The sequence below is a fragment of the Trichoplax adhaerens genome, genomic scaffold (genome assembly GCF_000150275.1).
Source record: "Trichoplax adhaerens TRIADscaffold_8 genomic scaffold, whole genome shotgun sequence".
Classification (NCBI taxonomy): Eukaryota; Metazoa; Placozoa; class Uniplacotomia; order Trichoplacea; family Trichoplacidae; genus Trichoplax; species Trichoplax adhaerens.
In genome coordinates, this window is record NW_002060950.1 from 3,015,283 (window position 1) to 3,035,333 (window position 20,051).

Consider the following 20,051-nt stretch of genomic DNA (forward strand, 5'->3'; position numbering starts at 1 on the left):
ATGGCTTCAGCAAGGTAAGCTGGCAATAAAATTGTTATGGCTGATTGTAAGTAAGAAATGATAATGGCTATAGAATTATTTGAGTAAAATATCCAATTTTTAAAATGCAGCTTTCATTTTATCAAAAGTTTTGAAGTAGAACTAAAATGCTATACTAGCAAACTTTTATTTAAAGTTGTAGTGCATTTAGAATATACTGTTACTATATTCTTATATTTAGACATATATCTACAGTCTGTTCGCTCTACATTCAAATATGACTTACTACATTTAGTTATTACAGTCCTCGCTATTTTCTACAATCATCTGCTATTCTATAACCTGTTATGGTATATGTTGTATCTAATCCATAATCATATTCTCTGTATATGTTCTAATGCCATAGCTATAAATACTGCCGTTTTCTACCTTAGATTTGTCAAGTTGTATTATTAGTCACAGTTAGTATTCACACTTTACTCACGACAACTACCACAATGACCTACCACAATTATCACACTGTACCTAACTTCTATCTACAATAAAGTATCCTCTTTTCTTAAGCTCCTTGTGCAATTCTCTGCATGGCAACTAAAACCACATTATCTGACTCTTCGAACCCTCCATCACAACAGTAATATTATTATTTTCAACTACTACAGTTGTCATGGTCGTTTTGCCTGCTATGCATATCGAATTGTGCTGTCTTGTATATAATACAATGATTACTGTATCTTAATTTACCTTCCACACAACAAGCAATAATAAAGTTGAGCTAAAAGTCTGCCCATTCCAGAGGATTTTTAGCAATGTAATTGTATCCTTATGTACGAGCCACTAGATCCTAAGTAAAGTATCTAGTCATCCATGGCTTATGCCATTCAGTGACTGGAAACAATTATTCTTTAGACATAAATTCACGAAGGACATAGAAAATTTCTCCATCTTTTACATTATTAATGCTACAATATAAATTGAAAAAAAGTTTGAAGTAAACGTTTTAAGTTACCAATAAATATTTGGAATAGCAGAAATAAATTAAAATTTGTTAATTGGCTAAACTTAACAATTTCGGATCAAGTATCTAAGTACTGGCGTGCTTCAAAGATTTGAATTTTAAATTAAAGATAATATGGAAAAAATAATTGCAAATGATATCTGACGTCGAAGACATTTAAACTGAATTTTTATTAATTATAATTTAGATCAGAATGGAATGTTATTTATGCCTGCGGAATACATAAACGAGCTATACGGGTAATATAGGAAGGAAATCCAGTTTGTAATCAAATATTATTGATTAGCAAATTAATCATAAGTTATTATTCTTCTTCTTGTACTTTAAAATGTTACTTACATAGACTTCTTCCAGACTTTAATATCTTTCAATGGAAAACTGTTATTTATGGTTAAGCATAATCTGAATTTCCCTTAATACTGATGTCTTATCTTATTTAGCGAAAATAATGAGAAGTGCTAAACTGTAACAAATGATTTTACACTATTTTACTCATTTCATTACTTGAAATGATCTAGTAGATTGGTAGATATAGAATTTGACTGTTAGGATAAAATTGAATATAGCTTTCTTGATCCCTCCAATTAGGTATTAGAAGCCTTCATTTTAGCAATTAGAAACAATTTCCGTATTTTCAGTTATTAATTTTATTATCAAAGTAGCACTAAAATAGCACTGCTGATTTAGGCCGGTCATTTTGCCAAATAGCAGACAAGACATATACTAGAGAAGAGTTGGTGTATGTAGACAAGTGTATTTTCCCATAATTCCATAAAATTCGTATGTTTAGACTCATCAGTTACAGTTTATTTCTACGAATATCTACAGTAAGTGTTAATTACTTGAGTGGCTTTCGCATTGGCAAAGCTCTGAATAGCTCATACTCTTATATGACGGAAGGTGTTTACCGGAATAACGTACTCATGTAATACTGATAGCTATTATAAACTGATCATCACTACTTGACAATAGTAATTTCTGATGACCCTATTGGATAATGTTGTTATATAATTAGAAAGCTCTCAATCTTCAGAGAATTATTTGTACCTTACTAACTACAAATTTTTTGAACGATACATATCAGCACCTTCATAGGAGCGATATAAACAATGGCTGATTTGCTAACAAATTTTAATTTACTCTTGCAGCAATTCGTTCGGACGGTTAATGAAATTAGCCCTGATACAGAAATTTGCATGATTAAATGTACGTGTGATAAGAAGCTGTCTTGGCTAATTTCGTAAGTAAAATAATAAGAAATTTCTAAATGTTATGCCACAATATTGAACTTTACTATCTTGTATACGTTTAAACTCAGTCACAAATATAAAAATATTGGCTAAATAAATATCACCTTTCTTATAATGAAAATATATTGCGATATTTGATCAAATAGTAAGGCATTAGTCGTGTTTTATAAAAATGAACTGCTGTATTTATTGCATCTATAGATTTTAGAACATTGTTAGCGCTACGTAACATTTGAATTTTATTTTAATTCCTTTAAATTTCCTATTAAATTTAAATGAATCGATAATTGAAAACGTAAAATCCAAATAAATTATATATGCCTGTATGGATCATTGATATTCCATTCATTTGTTATTCGTAACATTGATTTAGGGAATTGATTGCTTACTCAAAAACAGAGGCTGAAATATTGATGAGTAGGTTAAGAGGTTTAAGAATTGGCAGAATGAGATTAAGAGTATTTTGGCCTGCTGAAATGGGATATTATAAACGTCGACAATTAAATGCAAAGGTCGATGGTTATATGAATAAATTGAATAGTAGTGAAATAGGCTGTTTTTACATTAAAGAAATTGAAGATAAGTAAGTTGAATTTAGTCAGTTCTAGTTGAAAAATACGAGCTGCTTTTATTGTTATGCTATTTTGGGTATGGTTTGATTTCATAATAATGCAAATTTCCAGATCAGTAATCATTTCAGCTATGACTATTAATCATAAGCTAAATTATAAATATTTTGTAACTTTAGAAAGCTTAAAGTTACCGAAAATATGAATTCATCACGATTGGCCAATACTTCGGCTGCTGTCACAATATCTAATGTTCCTGAATCAATGCATGAGGTGAATAAAGTACTTCGTAAATAAATGCTCGGATTTATGTTATCTATGAGCAAAAAAGTTTATTCATCACAACCGAAGCTGTAACACAAGGAGATAATATAAGCGTCGTTATCCGTTATTGATCCGGAAATCTCCTTTGTAACTTGATATTGAGTAGAATTGCTCTTCCAATAGCTTTTTATTGATGTTATTGGTATAAGGCTACCTTATACCCTGCTGACAATTTTTTTGATCAACGTGTATAATCTATCTGACTATTAGCCATTTTAGCTCAATTCAGTACTATTCAATCAATTTTTGTTAATAAATAATATCTTATATAGAGATTACTATCATTCTTTTAATAGATGAATTAATCGATTAATGAATATTTTAAAAACAACAACTTGGTAAAACCTCTGAAAATTTGTTAACCAAAGCAATGATTTTCTATTATTATTCTACAGCCATAATTACCATTCTATATATACAAGAAATCTACTAGTATAATTTAAGTTTTACGCTTGGAGTTTGATAACGTCACTATATATCATGGTATTTTTATCGATAACATCATTTGATCCAATTTCATCTTTATTATAATTATAGATGGAGCTCTTTCATTTGGCGAGTCAAGCTGGAATAGTATCGTGCTTGAAAATGATAAAATCTGATAAAGCGTAATAAGACTTCTCGCCTATAATGATTATTTTACTGCTTGTCTTTCATTCTGACAATTGAGCTATTCATCTTATTATTATTATATTATGAAGATTACAAATTATATTATTCTACAATTTCTGACAATTTAAACCGTATATTATGTTGTAGTTTAAACTTCAGTAGTGTTACGCCTTATGATCAGTAGCATTAAAATTAAAGTTACTAACATTAATATTCTTTTTTTAGACATGTATTATATAACGGACAAGCCGGTGCTCTTACTGCTGTACTATGTTTGGATGAGTTCGAGGTTTTAATTGAAGAACCCATTACTGTGAAATTTACTAAGAATGTTAAGTCTAAATTTCTTAAGCAAGAGGCTTCCCGACTTCAAAATCTCTTGAAAAGCGAACTTAACCATCTGCTGCCATCGACAATTTTGCCCAAAAATCTATCTGTGACCGAGGAAACAAATACTGTCGACCAACCTGAAATTGATAATCAGAATGGAATTGAGCAATTAAAGCATGAATTAATGGAAAGTCAAAACACTCATAAATCTCACGAAGGTGTAGAAGGTGTAAGAGAAGCTATTGCACCTAGTAAAATAGAACACGAAGAGATAACCAACAGCGAAATGGATCATCAAGATATTGTTGATAGCAAAACGGATCATGAAAATTTAGCCGATAGTGTTGCAGATCATAAAGATATGACTAATAGCATAACAGACCACGGAAATTTAGCAGATGGTAGGATAGATCATAAAGATACAGCAGATAGCGAAACAGATCATGAAAATTTAGCAGAAGATGGGGTACATCATGAAGATACGGTAGATAGCGAAACAGATCATGGAAATTTAGCAGATGATGGGGTAGATCATGAAGATACGGCAGATAGTAAGTATCCGATAATTGAAGGTAGAATAGAGCTGAGTTATTGCATGCATCGAATTTGATTGCAATTCTGCTATTAATAGGTCTAAAGAAGTAACATCTGTTCAGGATAGAATTGAAATCTTCTTACGATTAAATTTACTAACACTACAATTTCTCCGGTATCTGATATAGATATGGTTCGGGAAGAATATGATGTACCCGAGAAAGTTTGCTTTCTTCTGCAACAAGTTAATCTAGAACAGAAGATCAGGGATGAAGGTTATAAAGCTTCATTTGAATTTGCAAATGGCAATAATGGAAGCAAATTAATAGCCTATATGATCGGTGGAACACATATTTATCTTACGGAAAAATTGTTTGCATTCTTTCGTGTAATCGATGGAATAGACAATTTACCCACTCGAATAGGCAATTATCTCGCGCAACAGTCTGAAATGAGAGAACTTATTAATAAGAAATTCCAAGACGATAATATTAGCGCTGGTGTCTTCAAGATGAAGGATAGCACTTCTATTTCCATAGTTGCATTGGATTCTGAAGTCCATGAAAAGGCGACGAAAATTTTGAAAGAAATCTTCTGCGTAAAGTCTAAAAAATTCAACATTACTAATGTACCTATATCAGGGGATCAAAATCAATTTCTTACTCAACTTCAAGAAAGTATTCCCTTGTGCTGCAAGGTTCAATTGGAAGCTGAAATATCAGATAATAGGACTAAAACTTGCAATATAACTGCAACTGGCCCTCTAGTTATTGTTGATAAAGTAATTCAAGCTATTGCAGATAAAATAGAAAATGATAGGCTGATGAAGTTCGGCCTTAATATTAACCCTCCATTGATCATTGAATATCTACGGATGTATTTTCAAGATGATATTCGGAGATTGGAAAAGGAATTTAAATGTCAAATTGAAATGGTAGAAGTACTGGAAGATGATCCTGATATCAATGTAACGACTGCAAATATTCTTATCACACAACGTCAAGGTTATAAAACAGCTATACATGATAAAATTCAAAGTATGGTAGCTGAAATTGTGGTGGAAAGAGAAGGTCCGTTCAGTAAGTATTCTAGACTTGGGAAATTTTTTACCGGTTGTCTAAGTATGGATGAGTTGGATAGATTAAAAGATACAAAGCCGTGCATTATAGCCATCGCTAGTAATGAAAATTATCGGTAAGCTATGAAGAACCATTTGTGCAATTGTAATGATATGGAAATTCGATTTAGCAGACGTCCAAAATCAGATAGGATCACAATTTGCAGCGTGTAGGATATTTATTGTATATTTATGAGAATCTTTAGCAGTAGAATTAGAGCTAAATATCTCATAATATACCGTGTATAATATTGTTAGCTTAAGCGATAGTCATCATACACGCATTCGCCCTTTAGTAATATAATTAGTGCTAAATATTACTTAATATTCTATGTATACTATTAAAATGATATATGATATCTACGATACGTTCTTGTCAATTTTTAGCTATATAAGTAGAGTTGAGTGTTACATAATATTCCTTGCATACTGTTTGCAGCGTTTATGGTATCCACTGCATATTCATGTCGATCTTTAGTAGTAAGCGTAGATTTGAGTATTTCATAATATTCTGTAAATACTAGCATTAGCAATTATTCCTATGCAAGTCTCTGTAATAAGCGTTTCTTTTTTCATTCCATTCCAATCTTAGTGTGCTGTCACAGAGAAAAGGTAAATTTAATCTAAACTTACAAAAAGATAGACAAAAATCTGGTGTCTATCAATCTTCTGTGCTAAACGCTAGAACCGCTCTTTCGTCAAAAACTACCACCAAAACTTGTTCTTCTATTTTACAAAATGAAAAAGATAAAGTGGAAGTCAATAATGTTACTATTAGATTGGTAAAAGGGAGAATTGAAAAAGAAGGAGCTCAGGTAAATCAAAATGCCACAAATAGATCTATGTTAAAAGATTCTAACGCAAGGATAGGCATTTTGGTTACCGTACCATACTTGAGTTATGATATGTATTATGATAAAATTAACTGCATTTCAATTTTTCGTTTATGCTAGTGTGATACTATCGTTAATTCCATTGACCTCAATGATTATGACCATGGTAACATTGCTAAAGCTCTAAATAGAGCTGGTGGAAGTTCCTATCTTACAGAATGTCGTTCTCAACTAAGATCTCTTGCAGTGGACAGTATTGGTTATACAAGTGGGTTCTATTTTGGTTGTAAAGCAGTATATCACATTCCATTCTTGAGCTCTGACCGATCATTACTGGTACGTGGAGTATGCAATTGAGATTGAATTTATTGTATGAGATTATGATAGTGATAAAATTAAAATTATATATTCAGTTGCTGCACCGATGCACGCTTAATTCAATACTGATCGATATACGTGTATTTCTCCATGATAATATTTTAGTGGCTTAGCAATCGTGTCCAAAACTGTCTAGTAAAAGGAGCTGATGAACATAAGCAATCCATTGCCATACCTGCTATTGGAACAGGTGAAGCCGGCATCAATATTGATGAGCTTGCGAAGGAAATGATAAGAATATCAGTTGAATTTGCTCTTGACAGACCAAAATATCTACAAAATATCAGTTTTATCATCTATCCAACCGATGTTAAAACTCTTGATGCCTTCGAGAAAGCGCTAACATCTGCTATCCCATTAGCAAACCAATTACTGCATCAAAAAGAGCTAGTCCATAAGGTTACAAGTTCGCAAAGAAGTATAAAATTAGAGAATGAAAGTAAATCGCTATTCTCTGCTCAGTATGAAGCTAATAATAGAAAAGTATTTGTGGAGGTCTATCAATGCAACGCTGATGATTTGAAAGCAGACGCTGTCATGGATGTAACAGCTCTATGCTCTGAGCATAGTTATTCAGATTCCCTTTCAGAAACTATACAAATTGCGAATGATGGAACGCATACATCACAAACTTTACAAATCATACATATATTAGGTTGTAATCTCTATCGGGTTTGCATTTACGATTGTTTGGTTGGTGTTAAGACTGTATTAGCTTGTATGAATGCAAACGATGAAAAATCCGTGACAATTCCTTTGTTAAGTATTAACATGGATGCTAGCCATATTGATAGCCTAGTAGACAGTATTAAGGAATTTATAGTCGATCATTGTGAATCTGAAATTAGTATAAGGCGTATTAATTTTGCTATTGGGTATGATGATCGAGCTCGAGAAATAGCAACGTGGATGCAACAGAAAATCAAGAAAGAGGCTTTCCCGTCTGGATGGAAGATTACGAACAGCGTGCCAGTTCTAGCATCGGGTGTGAGTATACTTTATGTTGCTTCAGATAAAGCTGTATTAAAGCGTTTAAAATCAAAAATGAATGAATCCATGGATACTTGGTCGCATCGCAGGATTTCTAATGAAGATTATTTCCAAGTCATTGATACAAATTGTTGGTATCGACTCGTATTACGATGCTGGTCGGAGTTTAATACTATTCTAAGCAGTCAAAAAATGAGAAAAATTGTAGACATACAGGGATTGGAAAAAGATATAGTCAACACTATGGCTATTATCCATAAACTAAGTAAGCAATATTTCCTAGGGGAAATATTGAACAGTGAGCAAAAATTTGGATTGGATATTTCCAAGTGGTACGCAAAAATTGGTCAAACTAAATGGAAATTCGATTCCAACTTAAACTATGAAATCGAAAGAAATTTTAAGATTTACGAGAAAAATAAAGCAAAAAAGAATTTTTACGTTGATTCAGAAACTAAAGTGATCGATTTTGAGAATATGCACATTAAACTCGATGATAATGAAGAATTTCCAATAGGAAAATTTTCTGCAGCAGGTATTTCACAACTCTTGAAACAAATTGCACTTAAGAAGTATTATAGCGAGTTTTAGTATCTTTTGTTTAGCAGCGAATACAGATATACAGATAGGAGTTAATGGTCAGAATATTTTTTTCATCAGTTCGAGACCTAATATTAGTCCTTGAAATCTTTGCATTTTCATTTTCAAACTTATTATTTAACAAAGTATACTTTAACTGTCTACCATAACTGTAAAATTAGGTATTGCAATTCCTATACCCAATAATTGGGAAAATGTGTCAGAAAATCAAATCGAAGATGGGTATTTTAGCACAGTTTATGTCACAGACAGACAGGAAATAAATAAAGTCGCTGCTATGATAAAGGCAAGTGCTCCCAAATATTGCGTTAGTAGATTAAGAAGGGTTCAAAATTGGAATTTGTACCAAAAATATCAAGCCATGAAGGCTGATGTGACCAAAGCAATACAAAAATACAAGCCTGGAACTCAAGCTGAAAGATATTTATTTCACTGTACTAAAACAGAATACGTGGATAAGATATGTCAAGGTGGTTTCAATAGGGATTACTCAGGAAAATCAATTGGTTAGTTAAATGATAACTACTGCTATAAACGCACAAGAAGATAATCATAACTAGTGTGGTAAATAGGCGTAAAGTGGATATTACACGGTAGTACTTCTTAGCTACTTAGAAATTAATGGTATACAACTATACATGCTTTTTTTATTGAATTGTATAGGCTCAGTATATGGTACCGGAACATATTTTGCAGTACAAGCTCAATTATCATTGAGTTATGGCGGTGGTTTAGGAAATCATAGATTGCTACTGGTTCGGGTTTTAACAGGGATCTATGATGATTCAGTAGATCGAAATAAACCTACTTTGTCAATAATCCCTGGGAGTTCAGGGGAACGCGTCCATTCAGCTGTAGATCACAAGAATAAGCCTCGTATGTTTATTGTCTTTAATGATAATTCTGCGTATCCCGAGTATATTATTGAAGGTAGAGTCGAATAAATTTGATCGTATGATGGTGTATCCGTATTAAATATCCGCATATCAGATGTTAAACTAGCATATACAAAAAAACCAGTTTGCTCTTAATGTGCTCGCGTAAATATCTAATAAGACAACGAAGGAGTAATTTTGGTTATGGTTGTGTAAATATCAGAAGTTTGGATGTCAAGTACCATATAATTACTTTTCGGTAGTAATAGAAAGCAAGTTTATAAAGGAATGCATGATAGACGCAAATCGCTTGATTGCGTTTGATGTATTAGCATTATTGTTTAACAACATTAGATTTCAGAGTAATGAATTTAATTTGCAAGTAATTTTACCATTTAAATATTGGATTTCCTTGACTCATTACTCAAATACACTAATAGTTATGTCGTGGATGTACTATGTATGCGTATATAAATTATAAAATTATTTTGATGCTATTCAATCTATAAATAAAATTGCTGAATTGAAGTGAATGGAGATTAATTGATATATAGCTCGAAAAAGTGACCATTGGCCTACCGAAACCTAAAAAAAATGATATAAGCTCTAACGTATTATACATTATATGATATTTTTAAAGCGAAAAAATTAACATCAAGCTGTTACGATAGTTACTCGTTTCTAAATTCTGGTACTGCATTCATCTTTCACGATTATACGTCAATTAATGGAAACTTGTCGAATTTTATGTTCTTCTGGAAAGGATTTCTTGATTTAACAATTTACAAAATTTGTTTATTTCTTAACTAAAATTGAAAGTGTTATAAAATATACAAAAGATTTTTGGCTTGATCTTATAGCATTTCTTACCATTTAATGAAAGTATGAACGAGAAGCTTATTCTATTCTTGCATAATTTTAATTATAGAAAATCAAAATATAGCGAATAAGTAGAACCTTGAACCTCTTACAAGTCCAAAAGTAATTACATTAAAGAATTTTATTGGTGATTGTTTCACTATCATTCGGATTTCGAGCATATTGCATGAGTCTATAGCAATTAAATATTTAATCATTGATATCTGTAACGAGATCAAGAATCTGAGACTTTGAGCTTTCCTTTAGTCTCCTTTATTGGGAGCACATGCCAAGCGCGATATCATACACACGTTAACGAGACGTAAGAACTGCGACAACAGATCAGCTCTAGTACGAACATAACTTTAATACCATATCCTAATGCACGTGAACATTTGTAGCATGTGATCTTAATCTAGTACAGTAAATAAGATGTAAATAAGCCGTAAATAGTATTGTACGATATCTAGGATTCCCCACATTCTATGGTGGGTACACTACAAGGTAACAAGCAGTAGTTTACAGGACAGGTGATGTTACGATAATATCAAGAATGAAGCTTTACTGCTGAAATTCATTTTTCTGATTGTTTGCTTCTGCCAATCTTGGCAATTGATTTACACTTTACAGTTTACCAAAAGAGCTAATTCCGTCCTTGGCATGATTTTAATTGGGAATTAATTAAAAAATAGAGTACTGTAATACGTACCGTAAACATCTTCCTAAATCACACACTTATGTAATCTTACAATCTAGCGTACAATTTATTAATTTTCGTGCAATGCCATAATCTTAGTTTCGTACTTATTTGGAGCTGCACTACAACATCATTTTTTATATTATACTATACATGAATCAGAAATCCTCGGTTCTCCATCCTACACAATAGGCATAGGTGGAAGAAATTATAGAATAGAATCTTAATCTTCTTAAAAGTCCAAAAATGTATATTTTGTAACCTAGAAATGTAAATGTGATTGCTTTCGAGAACATAATAGTCGACTGTTTCACCGTTATTCTTATTTTGTGCATATGGCATAGTATCAAATGATAACCATTGATACATGCTTATCTACTACACACCACGTATACAGTATGCCTTTGCATGAATTCACTATAATTAATTAAATAATTATTGGTGTTAAAAATTCTTTAACGGTTGAAATTCATTTTCTTAGTTATTACTTAGCAAATCACTTGCAGTTCTATTGTATGTTTTGTAGACAGTTCATGTTGATTTTGCACAACTGATGTACATACGCGAACCCATGTAGACGAGTAAAAATTTTGATATGCATCACAACGAGCTAATGTATCATGTTAGCTTACTATTATTGATTATATGTGGATTATAAATGATTACTGGTTCAAATACAAGTCAATGCCATATCTGATTTTAAATGATGGTTGATTACGAAGCTTGGTAGCTAGATAGGCAGCTTTCGAGTCTGCGTTCTATCCAATTTTCTGCAACGTCAGCGAATATGATAAAAGCACAGTTTGTCCAATTGCATGGCACAATCCTATTGGCTAATATTTCAACATGGTAGTTTCTCTACATCACTTATTCATTATTCGCAAAAATTTTATTCAAATTTTACTAGCTCGGCGCAACAATAATACTTTCTCTGTAGTCTATATTGCTCAGCACTTATTATTTTACTGCACATTACGTTGTTCTGTAGAATCAAATTTTAATTCGTGCAGTCAGCGTCTCAATAAAATGCTAGTAGCCATCGTTAATTAAATTTTGAATAGCGACATTTTTTAATTTTGATGTTCTCAGGCACTTGGTGTAGCACTGCAATAAGCACCCCAACTTTAATACTCCGATCAATAACTAGCATCGAAGCAGTAGCTAACTTAACATAGATTGGACTCAAGTTATTACCAATGGCTATGACCATATGTACTTAATAGATATTAACAAATTACTTTGTCTTATTAATAAAAATTATTCACTAGTAAAAACAATAATCTACACATATCTAGAGGTAAATTGCGATCAAATAGGGCGCGGTAGAAGTAAGAAATGATTAATAAGTAACTAAAATCGGCACAATAAACGCCAGTGAAACTTTTAATTTTTCACAATAAAAAAGTGACCATTATTCGTCGTTTTCTAAGTACTAGAATGCTTATAATTAAAGAATTTATTAACTGTTGAAGTTAATAGCATAATTCTGATTCCAAAAAGGTAAGGCGTGGTCTGTAAATTTCTTTCTTCTCTCATCGGTGTAAGTCAATAAATCCAGTTTTTGTTGTTTTAACTATGCACAGTTTTGGATTATTACGGAAAGTTAAAAGTGTACCAGTTGTATTTGTTGCATCACGTTTCGAATGTATGTTTCTTTCTATCTGTTAGACTTAAACAAGATTTTACTCCGAAATTGTTAGTAATAGTTCTACAATATACAGTAATTATTGTTACTTCGGCAAGCGAACATTTTTCAGAGATTGATCATTGACAGAGTTTATTAACTCTAGAAGTTCGATTTGTCAAACTTAATGGTGCTTTTCACTAGCATGTATAATTTGTAAAACTTAAATTGAAATTTTTAGGAATTACATTTTTAAATTTTAGCTCCACTGTTTACTACGAAATATGTCTTCGTCCAGGTAAGGTTACTATAGTACCTACTTGATTGCAAATATCGGACCAAATTAGGCTACTTAACGACTTATTGCATTGCAGGTCTTAAATTTAGTTATTAATATTTTACAAATTTTATCCATTTTCATGCATCAAATAGTTTGATAGCTTAGGTTTTCAATTATTTATATATTTATGAATCAGAAACGTAATAGCTGAATGATTTTATTTTTAAGATAAATTTCTAAGCAGTTTTCTTTCACCTATACGTCATTTTATCCTCATATTACAATCACCTTCCTGATAAGGTTTATTTGTATTAATATAATTAATATCCAGTGTTATAGCTAATAGAAGAGAAAATAGCGTATCAACTCCGTCGGCGTGATTACTACAAGTTACAACTAGCTATAGTTAGTAATGCTTACAGATATAAAGAAATTGTCACTACCACAGTAAATCTGTAGAAGACAAAATTATATTTTAAAATAAACTTTTTTGCACGCTATCTTTTCAAGACTTTACAATTGAATTGTAAAGTAGATTAAACAATTTTACATCTTTAAGCAAATGTATGATTTTTGTATACCTTAGTCCAAATTCGTATGTTTTATACGCCTATGGAATAGAAGACCATGTCAGAGAGGTATTATATTATGCTTTAATACATAGCAGAATATATTGAACTGATTGAATGCAACTACTGAAAGACTTTTAGAACGAACAACCAGATAATCTAATGCCGCTTGCTTTTATACTCTCCGCAGCCTTCGCAGCTGCATACTCTAGCATAGAGTCAACAATTAAAATCTGTTATTATGGGCTACTAAATATGTCGCAAGATAAATATAGAAACGATACTACCGCACATCGTATTAAACATGACTAATAGCCTACACTTACAATACATAGTTACTTTACAATTACATATTCTGTATGGTGTATTTTAAAAGTTCTAGTTAGGCCTATAATATAGTAAGTGCTGATAATAATTTTCTGATTTTCGTTAATAAGCACTGCTCATTATGTTTCTTAGGCGTTTCTAAAGAAAGTTCGTGAAGTAAATAGTAATGCTTCCGTTAGCCTGACCAGATATACATGTAGCAGAATGAGCAACTGGAATTTTGCGTACGTAAGAAAAATGGAAATTCGCTACGACATTGCTAAAAAATGACATTCAAAGCATTTAAGCTATATCTATCTCGTAGCTTATACAAAGAAATATTGCGTACATATGAAGACGTAGTTTCATTTCCTCAATATTAAAATCTAACTAAATCCAAAACCATTTTAAATCCTATAATATCAAATATTATAGCTGTATCTGTTTAATGATGTAAGGGATTTCTATATTAACCGGTAACATGAGTTATTGACTATTCATTTGTTCGTAATCGACATTTAGGGAATTGAGTATACCAACGCAAGCGGCCGCTGTTAACTTGATGGCTGCTTTTAAAAGTTTAGGACCTGGAAATAATGGCCTAGGATTAAGATTATTTTGGCCTGAAGAAATAGAAAAACAAAGGTTGCAAAAATTAAATAATAGCCAGCTAAACCTTTTATCTTCATCATATAAAGGTGGTTGCCCCTGCTTTTACAACGCCATAGTCGAAGTTCGGTTAGGGCAATTTCCTGATTTATATCATGTTAAACGTCTTCTTTATAGGAAATTTACCACTAAAGTTGTAATTTTACTGATTTACTATTTAGAAAGATACAGGCTATGAAGAATATAAACAGTGTTTCATTGAAACCCATTAAAACTGCTATCATAATATCTGATCTTCCTGCACCATTGCATAAGGTTGATAAAGTCCATCGTAGTGATCTATCTCAAATCATATTATTAGTTAATAAAGTATTACAAAATTTGAAATATTTTTTTTGTTGATATCGTCTTGATCTCTATCCAACTCATCCGCAGATTGAGCTCTTCCACTTGGTCAATCAAAGTGGCTTAGTTACTTGCATGGAGATGATGGAATCCAAGAAAGCGTAATAAATGAGTCTATTTAAATGGACTAGTAATATACGTATTTATAAGTCGCTCTTATAACTACCAAAATAATTTCTATTGTTTGGAAATAAACTAATTATGATTTTAGTTGGAGATAGCATCTTACCGTAGTCATTATAAAGTATTAAGACAAGTTAATTAGTATGCTTTTAAGTACTTTGGGATTTTTTATAGTTAGTCTGATGAAACCTTGATGTCTTAATTTTTTGACCTTATTAATCATTTGATTTCTAGATTTGCATCTTTAATTGAATTGCTTATAAATCATTTAGTCTCTAGTTCACGATAATTTCTATATACCATAATATATCATTTTTGAGCAATGGCATGTTTATAATTATGATGAAATAAACATATATTATTTCAAGCAAGATATATTATGCTATACATACTTAGTGTTTCTACTTTTCTATTAGGCGCGTAACCTATCTTGAACAATCTGATGCTATTATCGCTTTTTTGTGCTTGGATAACTTTGAAATCTGTTCTAATCATCGGATTGTTCTGAAATTTGATGATTCTGATTACTCAAAGCTCTTGAAGGATGAGGTTGATCGACTTCAAAATCTTATTCAAGATCAGGATAGTGGCAGTAGCAGATTGTTGCCCCAGCAAGCTGTGCTAGTAAGTGGACAAAGAAAAGATTCCTCTGTCAATCAACTAGAAAGCACGACTTGCGCTGGGCAAGATAAGCAAACTCATTTAATAAATAAAAATCAAGGTAATGGAAACATCGATGCTAGCTATAAAATCGAAAAAACGGTAGAAAATAGTACAGAAATGGACAACCCTAGTAGAGCTAGTCAAGGAAATGCTGGAAAAAAAATAGGTAGGAATAGCTAAAATACGTTTGTTGCTCAAAAGAAAATATGTGCTATTATTTATATAAGCGTAATTTTAATTATTTTGCAATCATGTAAATGATCTTGATGAATAATAAATAGAATTGAATTTATACGAGTATATTGTAAGTATAACTCACTATTCAACCTTCTAATGTGCGGGTATCTTTTTTAATGCTACAGTTCAGCAAGAATATGATTTACCTGCGAATGTTTGTTTCCTTATTCAACAAGCTAATCTAGAACAGAAAATTAAAAATGAAGGCTATAACGTTTCTTTTACGTTTACAAATGATGATCATGGATACCGGGTCATTGCACATATGATTGATGGCTCACAAAGTTATGTAATGAAAAAGTTGCTTGCGTACATGGTTATTGTAGAAAGTACGGACAAATTACCGGTTAAAATAGGTAGTTTTCTAACTCAACAGGCTGAAATGAGAACTCTTACGAATAAAAAATTACGAGATTACGGATTGGAAGCTGGAATCTTCTGCAAAAGAGATTCTCTTTCCATTTTAGCAAGGACCACAGAACTACATGATCAAGTGATTGCAATTTTGAAAAACATTTTTTGTACTAAGTCAACAACCATTATCGGTGAAAATCTCCTCATACCACATAATGAAATCGAATTTCTATCAAAAATTCGAGGTGGCATTGCCATATGTAGCCAAGTCTTGTTCGAAATAAATAGTACAACTAATGGACACGCAATAACGGTTACAGGTCCAAGTAGCATCGTGGATGATATCGTAGATGATATTCATAAACTAGGAGAAGATTATAAAATCGAGAAATTTGTTTTACCCAAATATCCAATTCTTATGACGGAATACCTTCGAGTGCACATGAAAGATATTATTCAAGAATTGGAAAACGAGTTTAGCTGCAAAATAAACGTCGAGGAAAAGCTGGAAAGTGACACATTCCTTTTAGGAACTACCAAAAATATTACTGTTAAATGTTGCCAAGCGTATAAAACGGTTGTTTCACAGATGATTCAAGATATTATGCAGAGTATTGCTGTAAAGAGAGAAGAATCGATAAGTAAGTATTCTAGAGTTGGAAGATTTATCATTTCGGAAATAAATAAAACAAAATTGGACAAAATACAAAAGGAACTTCAGTGCTTTATTATCGTGGCAGATAATGATGGAAAATTAAGGTTAGAATCTATTCTTAGCATCATTTCATAACGAAGTTGTTGTTTCATATATTCTGATGTGTGATGCTATATATCTGCTAACATTGATTAGCGTTATAAAGCAGCAGAGATGTTAAATTCATCGATACTTTTCTATAACTAAAGTTACGGTTACATGATACTATCTCATTCATACTATTGGTGTGAAATTGTACTTTCGGTGAACAGTAGGTCCTATTCTGCAAGTTAGTGCTAATTTTGAGACAGTAGCAAGAGCCAATACTATGCAGCGATACAGTAACAATTTCGAATTGATAAATTTACCAAATAGATCGATTTAGGTGTACAACCGGAATACAGGTGTAGATCTGGTTTAAAACTAAAGCTACTGTATAGAGTTGCGTATAGTTCTTTCTACAATTTTCATATACGTCAATAACTATATGTTAAAGGAGATTGAGACAATATTATTTAAAAGAGGATAACATGTAGTGTAGTACAGAAATTACATAAGTTCACGATTTAAAAATAACCAGAAAAACAAGGTATGATACATGCAACGTAATAAGTAACATTTGAACACTATAATACAGTACAATAGTAAATGATTAATTACAAATAACTAATAATGATACTTATAATAACAATTAGAGGTATGCACATAACGCAGAATGCAAGTGCTATAAAAGATGACAGTATAATTTTTGCTATGAAAATTGATTACTTGGCCAAAATTTCTAGACTATCAGCAGAATCTCTAATTTTCTTTTCTACCTTCTTATTCCCATGGGCGTTAGCAATACTAAACTTAATCAGATAAAGATGCGTAGATCAGCCATGGATATTTATAGATCACTTCAGCCACAGACCATGAACGAAACACCTGTAAAGACTGTGACCAATCTTATTAAGCCTACGCCATTTTCGTATAATAACGATAATGAAGTTGAAATCAAGAGCATTACTATTAAATTGGTGAAAGGCACTATTGAACGAGAAGGAGCAGCTGTAAGATATCTGTCTACTCTTGTTCTATACTAATACTTTAGTCGCTACTGCTGATAATGACCAAATTATGAATTGATTAGGAAACTGAAATGCTAAATTTTATTCTTCATTCATTCATTAATTATAGGCGGATGTTATCGTTAACTCTGTGCTGCACGGGAATTACGCCTACGGTAGAATTGCAGTTGCATTAATCCAGGTCGGTGGAACCCCTTATTTATCTGAATGTATTTTGAAGTTACAAACTTTACAAAGCGACACTATTGGTTGTACAAATGGAGTCTACTTTGGTTGCAAGAAGGTGTATCATATTCCATTCTTATCTTCTGATAGGTCCTTGAAGGTTAGTACCGAAAAACATTGATGTTGTTTTTTTATTTGTAAGTTGTTGCTGCAAATTATAACTAGCATCAGGTAGTAACAAGTAAATAAATGTTATATTATTCGACAATGCAAGCTGAAGCTATCGCTCAATCACATGTTTCTAATTGCTCTTATTTAGTGGCTTAGTGATCGTATTAGCGATTGCCTAATTAAAGCTAATACAGAATTTATGAATTCGATATCAATACCAATTATTGGAGCTAGTCAAGCCGAATTAAATATTAATGACATTGCGGCAGAGATGTTAAAGAAATCCTTTGAATTTGCTCAAAAACAAGTTGGAAGCTTAAAAGAAATCAATTTTATTATTCATCCTACTGACATTAAAAGCTATACAGCTTTTAGTCAAGCCTTGAAAGCTAGCATAACCTCAATAAATCAGGTGAAGAATTCAAGCCAATTAACTGCATCTGCGAACAAATCAACAAATGATAAGAATGCAAATTGTAAAAATTATAGCCACCTGTTTTCAGCTATGTGCGAAACTACTGAAACACCCTTTTACATTAATGTTTATCATGGTACTACTTGCGATGCAACCACCGCTGCTATCTTAGATACGACAGCCTTATGCTCCGATCATAGCACTATAACATCTGATATTATGCAAAGTAAAGATGATGGACATAGTATGAAAACTCTGCAACTTCTCTCAAGCAAGGAATCGGGTCATAATGTGTACCAGATTTGTCCTTTTGGTTGCTTCGCTGGGCTTAGCACGGTTTTAGCTTATATTAATGCCTACGAAGATAAATCTGTAGCTATTCCGTTATTAAGTGTTGAATTAAATTTTGGCCATGTCTACGACTTAATAAAAGCCATAGAAGTATTCATGCTTCATGCTCTTAACGATTCAATTAAGATAAGTTCGATTGATTTCGTTATTGGTTACAAAGACCGAGCTTTGGAAATTGCAACTTGGATGGAGCAGAACATTGTTATAAACGCTGACTTATTGCACTTTGGATGGCAATTGATTAAAAATGTACCCACGAAAAAATTGGGTATAAAATTAGTTTTCGTCGCTCGAGATGAAAGTACAATTGCTAAAGCTAGGTCGAGAATTGAAGAATCTGCAAGTCTTTGGACATCTCAGAGGATGAATAATGAAGCTTATTTCGCCACTATTGACCAAAATTATTGGTATAAAATTGCATTACAGTTTTGGGATGAGTATAATATTATTTTAACACGTCAAAATCAAGGTACAATTGTAGATATACATGGATTGGAAGATGACATTTTCGACTCTCTTTCAAGTATACACGAGTTAAGTAAAATCCTTGTTGAGGAGAAAACTCGCTATGAAGTTCAAAGATTGCGGGCAGATAGAGCCATGCACTACCAAAGCTTTAAGAACTGGCTCTCTGACGGAATTGCAAGGCCCTTTCAAAGATTTTCATCGGGTAAATTATATGTATTACTACTACAAAATAGCATTAATTTTAATAAGCTATCCCTTACGGTCCAAAATAGTAATCCGGGTCAGTCATAACTAAAAATCTGTGTAGAAAACTGTGAATCTGATATTTTACAGAAATTAAAAATTTATGCTATAAAATAAAACTGTTTCTTTATAGACTAGCAGTAATTTCATTCCTGATAAGTAGCTGAATTGAAAACAAATTATTTTGTTTGATAATCTTACAAAAGATATCGCCATACCTAAGAATTGGGAATATCAAAAGCAGGATCAAATTAGAAATGGACATTTTCGTATATTGAATGTCAAGAATCAACAAGAAATAGCTGAAATAGCTAATATTCAAGGATTAAATGGGGTTACC

General features: G+C 32.0%; 1 protein-coding gene across 1 annotated transcript; it reads left to right on the top strand.

Annotated features, from left to right (window-relative positions):
- On the top strand, positions 1 to 9,478 carry TRIADDRAFT_58766 (uncharacterized protein; the record flags this gene model as incomplete). Its single annotated transcript, XM_002114650.1, has 13 exons — positions 1 to 14; positions 1,185 to 1,236; positions 2,146 to 2,237; positions 2,621 to 2,830; positions 2,996 to 3,089; positions 3,678 to 3,748; positions 3,978 to 4,633; positions 4,805 to 5,810; positions 6,326 to 6,548; positions 6,687 to 6,902; positions 7,050 to 8,469; positions 8,696 to 9,040; positions 9,198 to 9,478. The coding sequence occupies 13 exons, from the start codon at positions 1 to 3 to the stop codon at positions 9,476 to 9,478; spliced, it is 4,680 nt and encodes a 1,559-aa protein (XP_002114686.1).
- Positions 9,479 to 20,051: the final 10,573 nt, after the last annotated feature.